Source organism: Megalopta genalis, chromosome 12 (assembly GCF_051020955.1).
Source record: "Megalopta genalis isolate 19385.01 chromosome 12, iyMegGena1_principal, whole genome shotgun sequence".
Taxonomy (NCBI): domain Eukaryota; kingdom Metazoa; phylum Arthropoda; class Insecta; order Hymenoptera; family Halictidae; genus Megalopta; species Megalopta genalis.
The window spans coordinates 3,088,053-3,106,187 of record NC_135024.1 but is presented as its reverse complement, the minus strand read 5'-3'; the positions used below and the strand labels follow the sequence as shown (position 1 = coordinate 3,106,187).

The 18,135-nt window shown below is 31.2% G+C and overlaps 4 protein-coding genes and 1 long non-coding RNA gene across 19 annotated transcripts in view; 2 read left to right on the top strand and 3 right to left on the bottom strand.

Moving 5' to 3' along the window:
• msn (serine/threonine-protein kinase msn) overlaps positions 1–2,342 on the bottom strand; it is a 56,963-nt gene extending 54,621 nt beyond the window's left edge. For 6 of the 13 annotated variants that reach the window (XM_033485030.2, XM_033485024.2, XM_033485032.2 and 3 more), the window contains exons 1-2: positions 1,565–2,342; positions 420–485 (exon numbers count right to left, since the gene is read on the bottom strand). In XM_033485030.2, coding sequence (XP_033340921.2) covers positions 420–485; positions 1,565–1,630 — 132 coding nt within the window. In that variant the 5' untranslated portion in view covers positions 1,631–2,342. The remainder of the gene's footprint in view (positions 1–419; positions 486–1,564) is intronic. The other 7 variants (XM_033485026.2, XM_033485028.2, XM_033485031.2 and 4 more) reach the window with 3 other exon arrangements.
• Positions 2,343–2,621: 279 nt separating this feature from the next.
• Positions 2,622–10,602, bottom strand: MBD-R2 (PHD finger protein MBD-R2). 2 transcript variants are annotated; one of them, XM_076525524.1, is made up of 15 exons: positions 9,959–10,602; positions 8,805–9,321; positions 8,588–8,722; positions 8,392–8,418; positions 7,647–7,747; positions 7,420–7,505; positions 6,558–6,963; positions 6,084–6,485; positions 5,147–5,875; positions 4,945–5,076; positions 4,700–4,783; positions 4,059–4,482; positions 3,581–3,978; positions 3,277–3,507; positions 2,622–3,209 (listed from the first exon to the last, which is right to left on the bottom strand). In XM_076525524.1, the coding sequence occupies exons 1-15, from the start codon at positions 10,293–10,295 to the stop codon at positions 3,088–3,090; spliced, it is 4,131 nt and encodes a 1,376-aa protein (XP_076381639.1). In that variant the 5' UTR covers positions 10,296–10,602; the 3' UTR covers positions 2,622–3,087. The 2 variants fall into 2 exon arrangements, with proteins under 2 accessions (XP_076381639.1, XP_076381640.1); XM_076525525.1 differs by lacking the exon at positions 4,700–4,783.
• Positions 10,603–11,983: 1,381 nt separating this feature from the next.
• RpLP1 (ribosomal protein LP1) lies at positions 11,984–13,709 on the top strand. The gene is made up of 4 exons (XM_033484766.2): positions 11,984–12,197; positions 12,368–12,515; positions 13,304–13,408; positions 13,616–13,709. The coding sequence occupies exons 1-4, from the start codon at positions 12,126–12,128 to the stop codon at positions 13,627–13,629; spliced, it is 339 nt and encodes a 112-aa protein (XP_033340657.1). The 5' UTR covers positions 11,984–12,125; the 3' UTR covers positions 13,630–13,709.
• LOC117228769 (synaptotagmin-5) lies at positions 13,395–18,055 on the bottom strand. 2 transcript variants are annotated; one of them, XM_033484752.2, is made up of 9 exons: positions 17,197–18,055; positions 16,948–17,041; positions 16,724–16,879; positions 16,436–16,620; positions 16,185–16,363; positions 16,008–16,115; positions 15,795–15,915; positions 15,327–15,673; positions 13,395–15,236 (listed from the first exon to the last, which is right to left on the bottom strand). In XM_033484752.2, exons 3-9 carry the CDS (start codon positions 16,840–16,842, stop codon positions 14,931–14,933), a joined length of 1,365 nt encoding a protein of 454 aa, XP_033340643.2. In that variant the 5' UTR covers positions 16,843–16,879; positions 16,948–17,041; positions 17,197–18,055; the 3' UTR covers positions 13,395–14,930. The 2 variants fall into 2 exon arrangements, with proteins under 2 accessions (XP_033340643.2, XP_033340641.2); XM_033484750.2 differs by having other exon boundaries at positions 17,247–18,055.
• LOC143260393 (uncharacterized) lies at positions 14,885–16,409 on the top strand. The gene is made up of 2 exons (XR_013034539.1): positions 14,885–15,023; positions 15,413–16,409. It is a non-coding gene; the product is annotated as an uncharacterized LOC143260393 (long non-coding RNA).
• Positions 18,056–18,135: the final 80 nt, after the last annotated feature.

Sequence of the window (18,135 nt, the reverse complement as noted above, 5' to 3'; positions counted from 1 at the left end):
TAAATTGATAAACCATTGCATATTGAATGGCAAACAACACAACAATAGAAAAAGATAGATGAAGATAAGTAAATAAAATGAACTAAAAAGACTTTGTGATAAGAATTGTATGTATCTCTTTTCTCTATTAATAATTTAACAATCATTATAAGGCGATAAGTATTTCTAAAAGGATGACTCTCTTTTCTTAAGGGATATGGTCATAAATCTTCAAACAGAATGTTCATAATTGATGTTTCCTACTTTGTTCCAATCGAGCATTTAAGGAAAGGTTTTCTTTCTTATATGAAAGAAATCTTTAAAGATGCTTTGAAAAGTATATAAGAATACAAGGATTATTTGTAGCAACTGATAAGATGATTCATAACATAAAGGAACAGTACTTATAAAAAAATATGTAATAAAGTTTATGTACTTACTTTGTAAACTTGACCGTAGGTTCCATTGCCAACAACTTCAATCAGTTCAAAGATACCTGCAGGTTCCTACAAATATTAAAATATCAATGCACTTTTATATATGCCACACACACAGAGACATAATAAATGTAAATGTATATTTTATGAACGTTATTACATACAAAATGAAATTATGATATTAATCTTTGTTCATTTTGATTTCCTATTACATCAGAATCTTTAACACATTTGAATGTTCAATAGATGTATGATATCTAGAATATGTATTAAATAAACTTTCTAAACTAAAAGAAACATTCTTATATCATTATACAAGTATTAGAATCTAATTATGTAATTAAGTTTGTTGAATAAATAATTCATATAAGCATATTATCTATGCTATACAGTTTATATTAAGCCTTACAAATGTTAATACATAAAATTATTTTGGTAATTTTATCATGCTACCATGAATTCAATAATTGAATTAATAATTATTATTTTACGTCATTTGTAGTGTATAATTGTGAAACTCTTTGATAAAACAATAATTGTGTAACAATGACAAAGAAAATGTATTAGTTAAATATAATACAACTTTTCATCTCTCCACATTATGATCAGAGTACTGCATGTCAACTTTTGGCAACAAATTTTTTATAATCTGTACATGTTAATACATACATGTACATAACTGAGAACATATAATATATACGTATATATACATATATATAGATATGTACAATTATATAGCAAGTTACAGGTATATATTTTATATAATTCCACATCTATTCGAAGCTAGACAATTTTAATAAAAATCGTATGCCGTAGCAGGTATTTGCTATATTAAATGTCAATGAATGCGGTGGTTCACATTAATCATTTCCGAAAGGATTGTCAATGAAATAGAAGGCGTGTTGGCAAAGTGAACAGATTTTACAGATTCCATCGAAAACAATATTAACGATAGAGAATTTCAAGGAGGACTTCTCCCTCCCGTTGTTCTACCGAGAAGAAATAGTCATCGTCTGTCTTGCGAGGTTAATTACCGAACACTGTATTCATTCGAGATATACGGAAAAGAACCATGGTGGAAGGCATCATGCAACATATACGTGATTCCTGAACATTGAGTAGAATGAAAATAACATATATTTATGTACCTTCAATGCGTTTAGATCAATGTCGTCGAGCGAACAGTTGACGCTCGGTGCCAAATTATGCGCCATCTTGATACACCACTTGCGCTCCTCGCGTTATCTCTCGTACTCGAGCTCGCCGAATCCACCGTCTATCCTTTTTTTCTACGTCTCCCGTTGTTGTTCTTATTCGGACTCTCTCGGTACAAGCCGGCCAAAAATGCAAGGGCGGAGAAAGCGAAAAGTATCTTCCTACACTACACTAACACGAATCACTAGGATCACGAGTGGTAATCGTTGTTTAAAACGGTTCGCCGATGGTTTTCACGGAGATTTAACTGAGATTAATCCAGCGGTAAAGGAAACACACGCGTGGCAATAGCACATGGCGTACGAGAATTGTAACGATCAAAGGAGAACCAGTTTACCAATCAAACGGTGAAACGATGCGCACCTCCATCGCGTTCCTTTAAAATATTTTCGAAAATATAATTATGTCAGTTAGGCATAATCACAAACAACTTATTGCCCGGTCACAGCGCCAAGCGCTGGATCGTATCGTCATAACGGAAGCGGCACAACCGAGCCGAGCCCAAACACAACGGCAGCGGCCGTTCTACGTCCTGTCCTGTCTTACTGCTTACTGCACGCCTCTTTTCTCCCTCCTTTGCGCTCTCTCGTCTCGCTATCTTCCTCGTTCTTATGCGTGCGCACACATACTTTTCTTTTCTCTCTTCTTTATGCAGAACAAATATTTTCACCGTCTTTGTTTTTCATGCGCTGCGTGATTGCACACCGCTACTCCTTGACGTCATCGGCCGGGCTAGACCATGATGGCGGCGAATATTCATTCCCCTTCCTAATTTTCTTATCGTTACTCGAAATCAACCAGAAATCAACTTCGTCGGTGTTACACACGAATCCGCAATTGTAATTGTTACTCGTATGTACTAACAAATATCGATGTACATTATCTCGTTTCTTTATTTCACGTTAAGGATTTAAATATATTTTCACTGTATCCATTGTAATTTTGCGTACATCTGAATATGAAGTAGTAGAAATAAAGTACAAAATCGCATACCAATAAAGACAACAAGTATATTCTCATAAATAAATATATTTTATAAAAACAATACTATCATTTGTTAACTTCCATTGTGTCACATCTTTTTTTCGCATCTTCAGTTCTTTAGTATTTGCATGAAAGGTACTGCATGGTATATATTTATTTTGGAAAGTATTCGATTTTACTATAATAATAACATAACTATAAATAATATTATAACCAATTTAGTCATAATTGTGCTTAAACAGAACTAAGTGGTCTTTATACACAATAATAATTTGTATTCGTATTTAATACAATCTTAGTTACGAGTTATACCCCTTCACTGTATATACAGTATAAAATATGAACATATAACTATTTGCAAGTTTTAATTACAACTCGAGACAATTGCTTCTTAACAAAGCTGTAGCAATGCTACAAACAAGTAGTAGTTGCATTAGATAATTTTTGAAGTCATTTTCAGGAAAATAATTATCTAACATAAAGCTGCTAACTTTCGCACTGTATTTAAATCCCGGAGTAGCATTTGAATTGTTTGTTTAGTACGAGGTTGAACGTTTTGACTACGTACATCTTCTGGATCCATAGCTTCCAATGCTGTAAATGTTATATGATAAAATTGTTTATGTACTTAAGTGTTAGCGAATATTGCAGTACTACATACCGCAAACTTGCGCTTCAATAGATGTTAATTTAGCATCTACATGGTTTTGAAAATGTTCAATATGTTCCAATAACCGCATTCGACATTCTCCTGGATCTATAGGTGCCTCCGGTTGTGGTATAAAAGGTTGTAATGGTGTTGATAAATCATGTTCATTATCATCCTGCATTTCGTGTGTTGATATTGTTGGCGCAGATATATCATCTTCTGTTGTTTCATTTGATAATAGATCTATATATGTATAGGAAATTTTTAATTGTATTCTTAATGATAATAAAAACTATCAAATGACAGTTTTTATTACCTGCAACCGTTTTAGTATCAGATGTTGAAGTCTTATATTTTCCTTCTTGGCTAGAACTTTTTGTAAGTGCATCAAGAAGAATGTGACTTTTATTTTGACCCGTTGAATCTTCTTTCTTACAAACAATTTTAGATTCGTCTGCAAGTGTATTATCTTCTTCTAAAATTTTCATCAACTCCGTATCTGAGGCTATTGATTTTTCATCAGGATCCTCTTTCAAAGTAAATTTAGTTTCCATTTTGACTTCAATGCGACGTGTCACATCAACTACAGGGTCTATAGAATCTTTCAGTGCTTTTGTAATTTCTATAATTGGTACAGGCGTTGTATCTGGTTTTTGTATTTCAATCTTTTCCCAATTCTTTGCCCACAGATATAACTTTGGATGATCTTTCTTTCTAAAATATAATTTTTTATATTAATAATTTTTCATAGCCTCAATAACGTCTTTATTAAATCCAAATTTTCTAATACCTACTCAGCTACATTAATTTTTATTCTTAAACTGTGCAGCACTTGCTGTATTTGCAAAAGAGCAGCAACTAAATCATAAGAACGTTTCAACATAGCTGTTCTTTGATTAAGTGCATATTGATTTTTCGATCGATTAGATAATGATGACAGTTTGCCCTCTTTTATCCAATCTTGATCCTGGAAATATTTTTTCGATGGTCTTTGACGATAGGGATTCTGACAAATATAACAAATGTATTTTTCGGGAACATCCTTCTCCTTTTCAATAGCGTTGCAATGTCCGTGTTGCCAGCATAAACAGAGATCGCATTGTATCATTAAGCCATCTTCTTCCATGTATCCACATGTACAATTTATTATTTCTTCTCTCCGAAGTTGTTCCACTTTTATCATTTCACCATTAATCATCATCATAACGCCTTCATTTTCTAAAAATAACATTTAAAAAACATTTCAAATAAAATTTGCTTTCAGTAACATAGTACAATGCAAATCGAACATTTTATACAATAAACATATTATGAAACACACTTTGAAGCATTAAATATAATAACTCAAAAGTTTTGAAATACGGAAATATTAATAACACAAATTAGTACTGAATGCAAATAAATAAAGTAACAGATAAAAAAATAAATAATATACCTTCACCATCATTATTTGTATCTCTTTTAGTTACATCCCCTTTCAGGGGATCAGCTTTTTCGAGATGAGAATCGTTTAGTTGACCTATAGAATAATGAAGTAATAAAACAGTAAACTATTATTTCTTTTTTCATGAAAGAGAAATTAATATTTTACGACTATACAAAATTAAACAGCAACTAATTTATGGCAAAATAATATGGGAATTATAAAAAGTATTGTAAATCAAGTTGAAAAGAACTTACTACTTTGGCTGTTCTCATCACTTCTTGAATCTGATTTTCGGCGGCTGTATCTGTACATAAGTGTAGTCGGACCTTCAGCATCTACTGCACTCTCATCTAAATCACCGTATTCATCCGTAATTTCTTGAATACCTGTAACAGAAGAACATTTCATATTTTTTCGATGCATAAATATGATTGCAAAATAGATTATAATCATTACCATGGCGTCTTTTACCCCTGCTTGGAACATCAGAACTATACTCCGATAATTGTCGTTTCCTTTGACCCTTCATTTTATCAATATGAATACCTTCGTCTAAGGATTTCGATCTATCGATTCTCTGTATTTCTGATGATGTAGTTGGTCTCACTGGAAGAAGGGTTTTAATACCACTTGGTGTTTTTTCTTCCCGGACTTTCAGATCAAATAGTGTTCCTGGTGACATTGCACACATATCTTCTCGTTTCTTCTCAATCTCATCGTCCATATCTACACTGCGACTAGAAATTGGAGACATTCTTTCTACTTTAACATCTTCTGCTTGCGCTTCATTAGACTGTTCTATTTGGTCAAATTCATCTTCTACTTCGGAGACTGTTGGCATTGCTATCGTCGGTGACGTTGGTTGAATAGAATTTGTTTGTGTCGGTGACATTGCATACAATGGTTTATCTTGACCAGTTTTTTTCTTTCCTAATTTGTTATATTTTTCTAACACATTATTCGATTTTCTAGGTATAATATCTTCAATTGATTCTCCAATTGTTCTTGCATAAGCTAAGTCTGCAACATTTGGAGTTGATCCCAAAAATTTTGAATATTCTGGGTGATAATGTTTTATATGCATTTGCAAAAGATTTTCTTTTCTAAAGGTTTTATTGCACCCTTGTTTCGGACATTTATAAGCGCTATCCTCCATTTCTACACGAAGTCCCCCAATAAAAACAGCTGTTTGGAAATAATATAGGATTTTCATTAATAATAAGAAATTAAGGAATTACAAGCTACTATCTTTCATCAAAAAATTTTGGAATAATGTTCTTTTTTCCAAGACACTTACAGTAAATTGTCCCTAATATAGGTATGCATGAAAAAGTAATATGTCTAATGAAGTAACAAATATTTGAAATATTCAATTAAAAATGGAATATCTTACCACCATCAGCAACAGATGCTGTTGGCGTAGGCACTAAAGTTGTAACTGGTGCATTTGTAGGTATAAGTAATGTGTCAGCTAATGGTAATGCTTTTGTTTTCGGTAATAAAGTCTTAATTTTCTTTGGCATCTCTGTAACAATTTCTTGCTTTATTTTCGGACCGTGGCTTCTCTTTTTCCGATGAATGCAAAAATCAAATTTTTCTGGGTCAAAGTCTGATTGCCCCTGATTTTCCATGAATGCTCGGATATCATTTCTTGATCTAAATTTCTTTCCACTTGATTTGTGAAGAAATAAAACATCCCATTTTCCAGCGGATGTACCTGCTTTTCTTTGAGTAAAATGTTTCTGCCAACCAGCTGGCAGTCTTTTATCTGCAACTATTATTGAACGACGTGGTCCTATAATAAAACATGTTCATGTATATTTAATGAACAAGTACGATCCTGATCAAATTCACTTTATAAATATACCATCATTTCCATCTACGATGTATGATTCAATCCCTTGCGGCTCACCATCTACCCATTCAGGTCCTACATCTTCTTCTTGATCTATGTCATTCTTAAACATTTCTTTCTTGCTTTTTTTTGCATATGGTCTTGTTTTTGATATGTTAGTGTCAAATCCTCGTAATAAATCCGTACCAGGATCATAACATGGTCCAAACAATGTACCGTCTAAATCAATCTTACTTTCAGATAGACTATCTCCTCCATTTTCATTTATTGTAGGACTTTCTTTTTTTACTAACTTATCCGCTTCATTTTTGGATCGCTTTCTAGAATGTGTATGGAACAACTCCATCACTATATGTTTTCGTTTCTTATCTCTCCTTTCTTGTTTACTTCCTATGTAATCTTCGCTTTGAACAGGTTGCTGTAAAATCATTTTAAACTTACTTTTTATTCACTGACGTTTTTATTTAATTTCTTATTAATTACCATTAATTACCATTTCACTAATAGATTTTATAATAATAAATTTTACATCATTTATTTCTTTTGTATCAAACTATTTACATAACACAAATAAAAAATTAAAAATATTAATTAATCATCAAGTTTTATAAAACGTAAGAATAGCATTTCATATTAAAAATGTGAATATTCAAATTTATTTAATTTCTATGATTACTATTGAAACAGTTGTAATAATGTAAAAAAATATTTATCAACAATATTTTATTTAATATTCGGATTAATTAGTCTAATACTATTTTTCTTTGTTTGTAAACATTGTGCGTGTAATAATTAAGAAAAAAACGACCAAATATAGTTTATTAAAGTTCATATTAATGATAGTAGAACATAACCTCACAAATTAAATTTATACCTTTGTGGATGTTGTAGCGATTTTTGTCATTTTCGACGATTTAACGGTCTTTGCGTATCCATCATCAAAGAGTACATCGTATCTATCTGCGAAAATAGTTAATTTTAAATTAGAAAACGATCACTGTTTGTCTAAAAATTATCCTGCCAGGAACAAGAAACGTCAAACGAGTAATAGGGAACAGTCCGTTTCTTTCACACATACATAGTTAAGGTTAGGTTGCTTACCATTTCCTAACACTGCATTTACTTTCGCTGGATATTTTCTCCCATCTGCCCACGTAGCAAGTATCCTTTCTCCAACTGAAAAGTCTTTCATTTTCGTTTCCCTAAAGGTATTAAATCGTTTCATTACCACGCGCGGAGAGTTAAAAAAATGTCAGTCATTAAATAAATGTTATATGAAAACAATAAAGAAACAATCCTAATATGTAATGATTTTGTTTTAAAACAATAACTTACTTTGTAATATATTTTTCATATATATAGTACATTTAGATATATATTATATTATGGTTAATTGATAAAATTAAGAACTCTGATGATAATTGTTTTTACTTTTTTGATATATGAAAAGATTGCAATTTTTATATTTTTAAATATATGCTAAAAAGATATGTGTCATAAGACACATAATTTATAGAATTTAATGTATTTCAACTTATGTATACTCTAAACAAAACAATATTGTAAAGTGATCTTCAATACAAATACATTGAAATAAATAATGTGAAAATATAATCTGAATTATTACGTGAATAAAATTACATATAATTTAGTATTTAAAAAAGAAATTTTATGTAATAGTCTCATTTTGAATAAATATACAGAAAAACTATGTGTTTATGTTTTAAAATTTATAGAAATGATATAAAAATGCAATTTAAGAATCTCAATAACTCTTGATGAATAAAAGATATTACAGATACTACAAATTTTTCACCTATTTGATAATTATGCAATATCCACTTACGGAGATGGCAGGTCCCAAGTTTGTTCGCTTAAAAAAAAAAATGTCAGTTATACAAACTGTGCCTTAACTTAGACAATAAATCAGGCTACAAAAGATTTATATTGGAATGCTTTTATTACCTCTCTTTTCAGTATATCAGATAATTCTATGCAGATTTTTATAGGCATAGTTAGTAAAGCCTAAACTATCTACTCACTTTGACTGTGTTTGTAACACACGTAATCTAGAGCTATCCATAGGTATCCATTCGTCAAATCTTGAACTCCATTTGTCAAAATGTATTAAAACTTCTCTTTCATCCCAATCAGTTTCAACAACTTTAGCAGAATACCTGCAATATAAGTGTGTATAACAATTGTTTTTAATATTTACTAAAAGTATAATACATTACAAAATAATGCAGCAACACTTACCATTTATCATTGAAATCTTTTGCTTCCAATTTGGCTCCAGGAAAAAATTTTAGTCCATCCCGACTTAATACTTTTGTTTTTAATTCTTCTGGTTTATCGAATGTTTTATCATCATCTATTTTAATATTTTTCAGCTCTTCCTTAATAATTAAGTCTTTCTGGATATTTTTTATTGTCACATCTGATTCTACAATACCTAATTGCGCAGCCATGGTATTTACTTCCAGTTCTAAATTCTCATTGATTTCTTGTTTTATAGGAGACATAATTTCACTTTTTACAGGTAACGTTTTAAATCCATTATCAATTACGTCCGCTGAATCTGTCATATTAATGGAATCAGCTGATGATTCTGGTCTAGATGAACATGTTTCTCCACAGCTGTCAGATTTTGGTGTTCTTGCTTCAGATAATAATGGCGAAATAGATTGTTCCAAATTTAATATTTCAGAATTAATGAGATCCAAATCCTCTTGTGCATAAGAAGTTGATGATTTTACAGACATAATTGCAGGATCTATAAAAAAGAATTTTAATGCTATATAATCAAAAAATTCAAATAATTATGGGGAGACATTTTAAACATATTACTTAATACTATTAATCATTTTTTGTCAGTAATAATAACATTCTCAATGAATATATTCTTCTGATAGTAAATATTACATTTAATTATATTTGATTAATGTCCAATGAATACAAATAAACTAGAACAAATCATATTAGCTATACCAATTTGCTTAGATACGTAGAGATACCAAATCACTTACAATAAACTAAAGAATTTTATAGACCATTTTGGAGAATAGTCGATAACTTAAATTGAAATGTTAAAACAGTAAGCAAGTGAATAGTTTGCAATGACAATATGTACAAATACTAAAATATTAGGTACATAACATTTCAAAAATAGTTTTTAACATCAACACGAACTCTTTAGTATGGTACGTTTAAAAATACCGCGTATAAATGGAACTCTGTGTACAAAACCAAATAGAAAAATCGAATAGCAAAGACAGAATAGATGCAAAGAAAGCAAAAGGTATTCTGTACAAGATATACAAGATAGTCAACTATACTTTTCACGCTTGACACGCCGCTTCCTGTTTCGAAAAATAAGAAGCAACAAATTGACGATACTACACTGTTCATACCTGGATGATTATCATAATCTGTAAAAACTGATGGCACACTGCCTTTTCGTAGAAGCAATTTGTGTCCCTTGGCGGCTTCGTAATCGGCACGTTTAAAATGTCTGTGGCAGACAATTTGACCCGGCGAAGGTTTAAAACTTGCATCGAATCCACCACTGGCCAACCACCTGCTCCTCAGGCCAATATCCTTCGGGAATTTATGAAGTGGAAACCCTTTAGCACGAGCTTCTTGCACATCAGCTTCACAGCTACGCACGCAACATTTGCGCGCCATTCTCATCGCCCCCACAGGCGGTATTCCTTTACCACGCGACCGCGTTATACGCCGCCGCTTCATTTACACCGGTACTACATAGCAACGTATCGCAAGGAAACATTTGCCGAGCTAGTCGTCGTAAGAATAAATTGGGCCCACAATACGAGCAATTAGACGCTCGGTTGCCTTGACACGCACTTTTCTCGCTTCTAAGAAACTCGAATGCTTGGTCAACCCGTAACGTTCTCGAGACCACTGGAATCACTAGCACAACTGCGTACACCGCACTGATCGATTCACAAAATTCAAGTAACGTCGACTCGCATGTACATTCGATGTCACTGCGAGAAATCGAGTATGTACGCGTATAAGTTGCTCGTTGTTCTGTATGTAACTTCTCGAAGAGTGGCGCCCCCTTCTTATATTCATAAAAACAGACCCATAACTGGCTAACCTCCGTAGCGTCATAGAGATTTTCTTTATTCCGATTGGCTGATGATTCAATACTAAGACAGTATTCACTGCGGATTGGATGCGCAGTAAAATGCTGGGGCTGCTTACGAAAGTTAATGTAGAAAAGTCGTGCAAAACCTGTAACATTATTTCGCCCTCTTTAACGGCGCACTGAGTTGCGTGGCGCCGCGAAAAGATTACCGTAGCAATACTGAACTACATATGTCGTGTATATTTTATATAGTTAAATACGTGTCTATTATTAATGACAAAGAGTAGGACGTAAAATGTACAGATATGTATATAAAACAGTTTCGTAATTTATTGTGATTTTGTCGTCACACATATGAATTATCTTTATAGTACCATTTCAATCGTCATCTACAGGGTTGCCTAAAATTATTGTAAACTCTTGAAAACGGTGATTCTTGAAGTGATTTGAAGCAACTTTTTCCGTGGCGAAAATGTTGATTGTAGCTTGCAGCTTTATTAATGAGTCATTAACGGAAAACACGAACCAATCAGAAAGCGAGTCGGTTTATAACTTTGACGCGTTACGGGCTACACTTAGCATAGTGTTGGCTTCTTACCGAGCTCGAAGCTTGTACAAGTCAGCATACGTGAAGCTGTTTTCCTATATTATGCAGATACAAATAATTCGGTATTCCAACAGAATCCGAAATATGTATCACAAACTGTGTCAGCCCACTAATTCCGAACAATTGATCACGAACAGCATAACGATGCTTAACTCGCAAGACAAAGGACCTTCAAGGGACCGTCAAGGGTAACTTGCCTTTAAGTCCTTTGTCTTTCGATACTATCATATATTTACGATAGGCTATGCAGTTCGTATCCCATTGGTCAGTGCACCGACCTCTTGATATACATGGTGAATTTTCTTTTAATTTCGTATTAATTGCTGACTTGTACAAACCTTAAGCCCGGTACGTAGCTAACACTACACTAGTTGTAGCGCAACATTGCATCAGGCCACGGAGGTCATTGCAGGCCTTATTATACACCTTGTATAAGTGCCATTTTAGGATCGTACCATAATTATACATTATTTCGAAACAATGCAATTAATACTAAAGTAAATATATCACGCGATCTGTATTTAATTTAAAAATTTAATAAATTTATGATATACACAATTTTTTATACATATGTATAGATATATGTATGCAATGACAAATATAAATTTCTCGATTTGTCCAATAAGAAACGTTACCGTTGCGTGTATTACGCCTGCTATTTCGTTACAGTGTAAACGCCCCTTTCTGCTATACGTCCATACATATCACGTGGTTTCCGTTTGATTCGATCCCTTTTCCTTTTCGCTGGATCAAGTAAAGTTGGGTGCTTGTTCTCTCTTGTGGAGCTAAGGCTGTATCAGCGACTTGCACCATTATTAACTCTCATCCAGTTTTAATAAAAGACATTTAAACAGCAAATATGTCTACCAAAGTCGACCTTGCTTGCGTTTATTCCGCATTAATACTTGTCGATGATGACGTCGCTGTAACTGTAAGTATCTCACATGTATTGCTTTACGCGGCAACGTGCCATGTTAAATATGCTATTTTTTTATCATAATTGCTTGTAATGTTAAATACATTACAAAAACAGATCAACAAATCTTCAAACATGTTGGTTTTAACGATGAGTGCTTTATCATTTATTCATTTTTTGTTTAGGGTGAAAAAATTCAAACTGTACTGAAAGCTGCTAATGTTGATGTTGACTCATATTGGCCCGGTCTTTTTGCTAAAGCACTGGAAGGTGTTAATGTCAAAGAAATGTTAGCAAATGTTGGATCCGGTGTTGGAGCAGCACCAGCAGCAGGTATTATTTTAGTACTCATTGTATATTAAACTTCTAAAGATTATTATGATTAACAATATTAACACGTAGGCAATTAAATGTTATTTAACACGTTCCGTGCCACGTGTATCATCGATGGTACACGCTTGCATGTTTACTTAGTGAACTGAACAAATTGTTTACAAGAAATTTAGAACCGAAGAATCAATTTCCACCGCAAGAATGGGCGTTGATAAGTTTTTGTTACGTTGTTATGTGTACGAGAATTAATAATTGCACGTAATACATCAAGTTTTAGTAAAATATCAAAGTGTGAAGATTCGAGTAAAAAAAGCTCGGCACGGAACGTGTTAATTACCATTTAAAACATAATCTGCCTTTTTATTGTATACAAATATATTATAACATTAATTTCGATAGAGATTTGTTATTAATAATTATTATTTTCTGTATCTGTTTTGTATAATCATCTTGTTAAATGTCTCCAGGAAAAATATCTGGTATTAATAATTTAGTATATGTATTAAAGTATACTATATAATGTGATTAATATTCCTCTTCATCCACCGGTCTAAAAATATTTGTTAGAACGGTCAGTAACAGAGGAGACAGTAAAGAGTCTAAAAGAATTTTATCGATCATATTTATAAATATGATCTAAATTTTTTTAAACAACAATATTCATACAAATATTTTTGTAGTGATCACATAGTTTGATAAATATCAAGAAAGTATTAAATATAGATATGATATTAGATTACAAAGTTTTCTTAACTAGAAGTTTGCAATTAAAATTTTGTACTTCATAGCTCCAGTTGGTGCCGCTGCTCCTGCTGCTGCTGAAGCTGCACCAGCTAAGGAGGAAAAGAAGAAGGAGGAACCAGAAGAAGAATCCGATGATGACATGGGCTTTGGTAAGCATTATATTTATAATTTACTTGATATACTATCAAATATAATAAAAAAAAATTATTTCACATTCAATGATTATTATATAATGTATTAGCTTCTGCAATAATTTGATGATATTTAAGAATGAGACTATTATTATAAAAACACATGTAATTTTTATGCTAAAAATGAGCATCTAATCTAATTCCTATACACACTTTCTTTTACAGGTCTATTTGACTAAACTCAAGGATCGCAATTTGTTGGTCCATACACTTTTTGTACAGTTATATTGTACAATGAATAAAATATTTTTAAATTGAACTACTTGACTACGTATATTTTAACCATTATTATTAAACTACAGTTTATATTGTTATTAAGCCACAGTTTCTATTTCTAGAAAGATATGTAACTTTTTTTTTTAACGTTTCTGGTTAATAGACATTAATCTAGTGTGCAATTTTACTTTTGAATTTGGATATAGTTATGATTAAGAATGCAACTTACACTAATTCAAAGTGTAACATAAATTTCAAAATAATTTATTTAAATAAGCTATACAGATTTTCTTGTAATTTTAAGACATAAAAATTGTGTATATCTACTTTCAGTAGAAATATAATTCTTACTTAAAAATTGATAGTATGTCTTTAATGTTTGGAAAATTCTGAGTAGAAAGTTTCATTTATTATCACTGCAACTTTTGTAATCTTAATCATTGTTTATTCGATTCGTTTATTTTTTTTCGTGTTTACGAAAATACGTGAAGAATATTATCTAGTGTGAAAAAGTAGTGTTACAATATTAATTTGTATTTTATTAATTACGAACCCAAATTTATGGTTATATGTCGCGATATCCTCACAAATTAAAAGAACTATTTAGAAATTATATGGATCTAGAATATTGTATAAATTATTATACATATATAAATATATGCCAGCGTTTGTACGTATATAAAAAGATGAAAATCGTATTAAAAAAATAGGAAGAATCACTATTTTTATGAAGTAGTTATATATTTTTATCTTATTTATATATTTAAATACGCAAATAAATATTAGTTTTATGACAAATCATCATATTACTATTGAAACATACTTTTATAAGAGAAATCGTAGCTGTAAAATTACCATCAACAATTATTTATTGATGATTTAAAGTCATAAATATATTAAACTCTGTATATATTATTTGTAAAAAACATCTTTAATACAAAGTAATATACTACTTTAAACGATAAAATTCGTGCGTTTGAATTTTTAAGCAAATTACATATTTTGATTTCTTTATATTTTGGAAATCAATGTTCCTTAATTACACAATTGTAAATAACGTGTTTCTATAGCTCTGTGTTGTACCTGCATATTTTCATTTTAAATTTGGTAAGAAAAATGTATGTAGTTAATAACAGTCCCGTTTCATGACTTGACAAATATTTTTTAACGCAAGTTTGCATCATAGGTTGATGTACTTATTAGTAAAATGGTTGAGGTATGTGATTTAACTTACACTTAAGAGGGACGGTTTGTTACGAAATTCTTAATTTTTTTGTTCAGTAAAATCACTATAATAAATTTCTGGTTCAATGAGTGGCAACCACTGCGCGGAAGCACCTTTCCCTGATAATACACGGTAAAATAGATCTTTTTGATACTTATTGGACACTTCGCATCGAGTTAACACCTCACCGTTTGCGCGTAAAATAATAAATTCAATTACGCATTTGGACAATACGTCGCTATTAATATCAAAGCTTAAAGTATCATTCCATACAGGACTAATTGTTTCACGTTGTATATTAGATTTCTTTTTCTTAATACTTTTCCCATCCTGAATGATCTTCACCTTAAAAAATAAAAATTTTGTTATGACTTCATTAGACAAAGAATAGTATTTTTATGTAATGATAATTACATATATTACTCATATACCTACTTTTACGTAAAGGTTTGCATTTGTTGAATCATTTATATTAGGTAAATTTTTTGCTCTGACAATAATAACTGTTAATTTTTCTGCAGCTGGTTGATATGATAGAGAAACCATTAATTCTCCTAGGGATGGTGTTTTCATTCTATTCTCACTACCATATCGAAGAATTGGTTTTGTGATGAGAGTAAGAGTTTTGTCTAAGAAATCCATTACCGAAGATAAAGGGATTTGTACATGACCCAAACATTGATGTCTGGAGAAGGCATCAAAGTCGTAAAGTAAAATATCCAACGTTCTTCCAGCTAACGTCGTATCAGGCATAATTTCGAAAACAAAAAACTCTTCGAACACTGTGAATTATAATAAAAATGAAAAATTTCATTATAAGCTGTACATTTTATACTTTATACATAATATTTGGTATTAATTATTATGTAGAGTTTAATATCATTCGACTATTGTATGATTTACCAGGATTCAGAGTTCGTCTATGTATTTGAGTTTGCCATACATTACTTCCATCAGGTAACAGACGAATTTTAGCATAAGGATTTGCAGTACCACTGAGCTCTCTGGCATGTATATCACGTGCCTTTATAAATTAATGTTTACATTTTATTTATTAATTGAAGAAGTAATTGATAGAATGTTAATATACTATATGATTTGTATATGTGAAATTACCTCGATTAGTCTAACAGTAAGAATACCAGCACTTGCATCATAAATTAAACCAAGTTGTAATTCACCACTGGTTTCATCAGTTGAAGATATAGATGTGGAAGAGGATAACTATGTTGCATAAAAGATGAAGATTTAAATAAAAATGATTTTTAATATATAATTGTGATAAATTTGTACCTTATGGGAAGGGGTCTCAATCTCACTACTATTGAGTCTAGAGCACGAATTGGAACTTCTTGATGGCTTCAGAATAACCATACGCTGTTCAGAAGCAGCTACTGCTCCTTCTGGTAGTGGTGGTGCAAAAGTGCTAATAGGTGATGAAACATCTTCAGATTCTGATAAATATTGTAATGCTAAAACCAAATATTGAATTATTAAAGAGAATAACAAAAAAGATAATTGACATTGTCTATATTGTTAATTACCTCTTTTAGGCGAATCTCTTGTGATATTATCAAGTACATAACTAGACTTCCATTCTTCATCATCAGACTGATTATCATTAGTTTTGTTCTCTCTACTTAGAGAAACATTAGATCCTAAACCAGCAAATACACTTTTTGGTGATTGTGCTGCTTCCTCTGCTCTGTTTAATAAATCTTTTTCAAACCTAGAGAGAGAGAGAGAGTATATGGATGTTATGTTCAATTTGTTAACTACAAATTTGATTATTCTTTATTTTCACAAAATAATTATGTTTGAAATATATGTACCAGTTAAGAGATCGTCTGCGTCTAATACACATTGCATACACGAGAACTGCTGAAATAGCTCCTGTTGCAGCTCCAACTGTTCCCAAAACAGCAACAATCCCAATGCCATGTACATCCATTTTCAATTTAAGCTCCAAGCATATTAAATTTACAACCCTATATAATTTCAATTTTATGTAGTCAGCGTAGATTAAATTAGCACTTCATTTAATTTGTGTACTTACCCATTTCTCTATGTCATTTCGGTTGTACACTTTTTACTAAACTATGTAAGTAAATACACAGCATACCAAAATATTGTATAGTTTGTACTACACACTGAAAAGCAGATAATTATACTTGAAAAATTACATTTTTTCGAAATACTGTAAGATTCCGCATAAACATATGGACGCGTATATAATATAACGTCGAGTTAAGGCAACAAAAGCAAACGGCATATTTATTTTTAACCAAAACAAATCAATATCTACCATTTTTATGCATATTTTCACATATATGACTATAATTTTTCATTGTATACCTTTCTCTACAATACTATTGATTCCCGTCCTGCGTGTTCAACTAAGGGTACATCGGGATTCAAAGATTACCGCATCCACGCATGATCCTTTAACTACCCCATATTCTTAAAGGGATAAAAGTTATTACAAAGCGTCTTCACTGCAGACTGCAGTACGCGCATGGTTTTTTACAATAATCCAATTTCTATTAACGAATTAAATAATTTATTATTTTAGAATCCAATTTACCGAGGAATATTCTGTGAGGTGGATTGAATTTATTGCAAAACAAAAGTTATTTGACATGAATCATTCGTAAGATAAGTACATACGTATATATTATATAAATTTTTTTCTTAAAATGTTAGTTAAAGATAAAAGTGTGTTTATTTATTACAAATACAACACATATACATATATAATGTATATATATTATATGAGTAACTATTATTAGATTATGTTCTAAGTACATTAACATCAACGATTTAAACTTATAAAATATGTATAGGGCAAGACCTAAATAATGTATCATTGCAATCTAAACGATAAATTTTTTCAATTAATCAGTTAGATTTATATCTCTGTAAACATTGCGATATAAAATGTCGATTTGAATTTATAATATGTACATACATTTTTCAATATATTTTTATATAAATTTTTATATAAAGTATGTATTTTTATATAAATTTTGTATATAAAGTCTGTAGAAAAGATGAATGTATTGACGCGAGTTTCGAAATACCCGCCATTGGTTATTTTGTACTGTGCATAACTTGAGGTAAGGACGGTGCTGGAAAAAAAGAAATACAATCCTATACTTTGCTTACTCTATCTCATTCTGTTCATTAAATAATCCAATTGATAATCATTTTGGCTAATAATTAGATGTACATCGCATCACAGAGT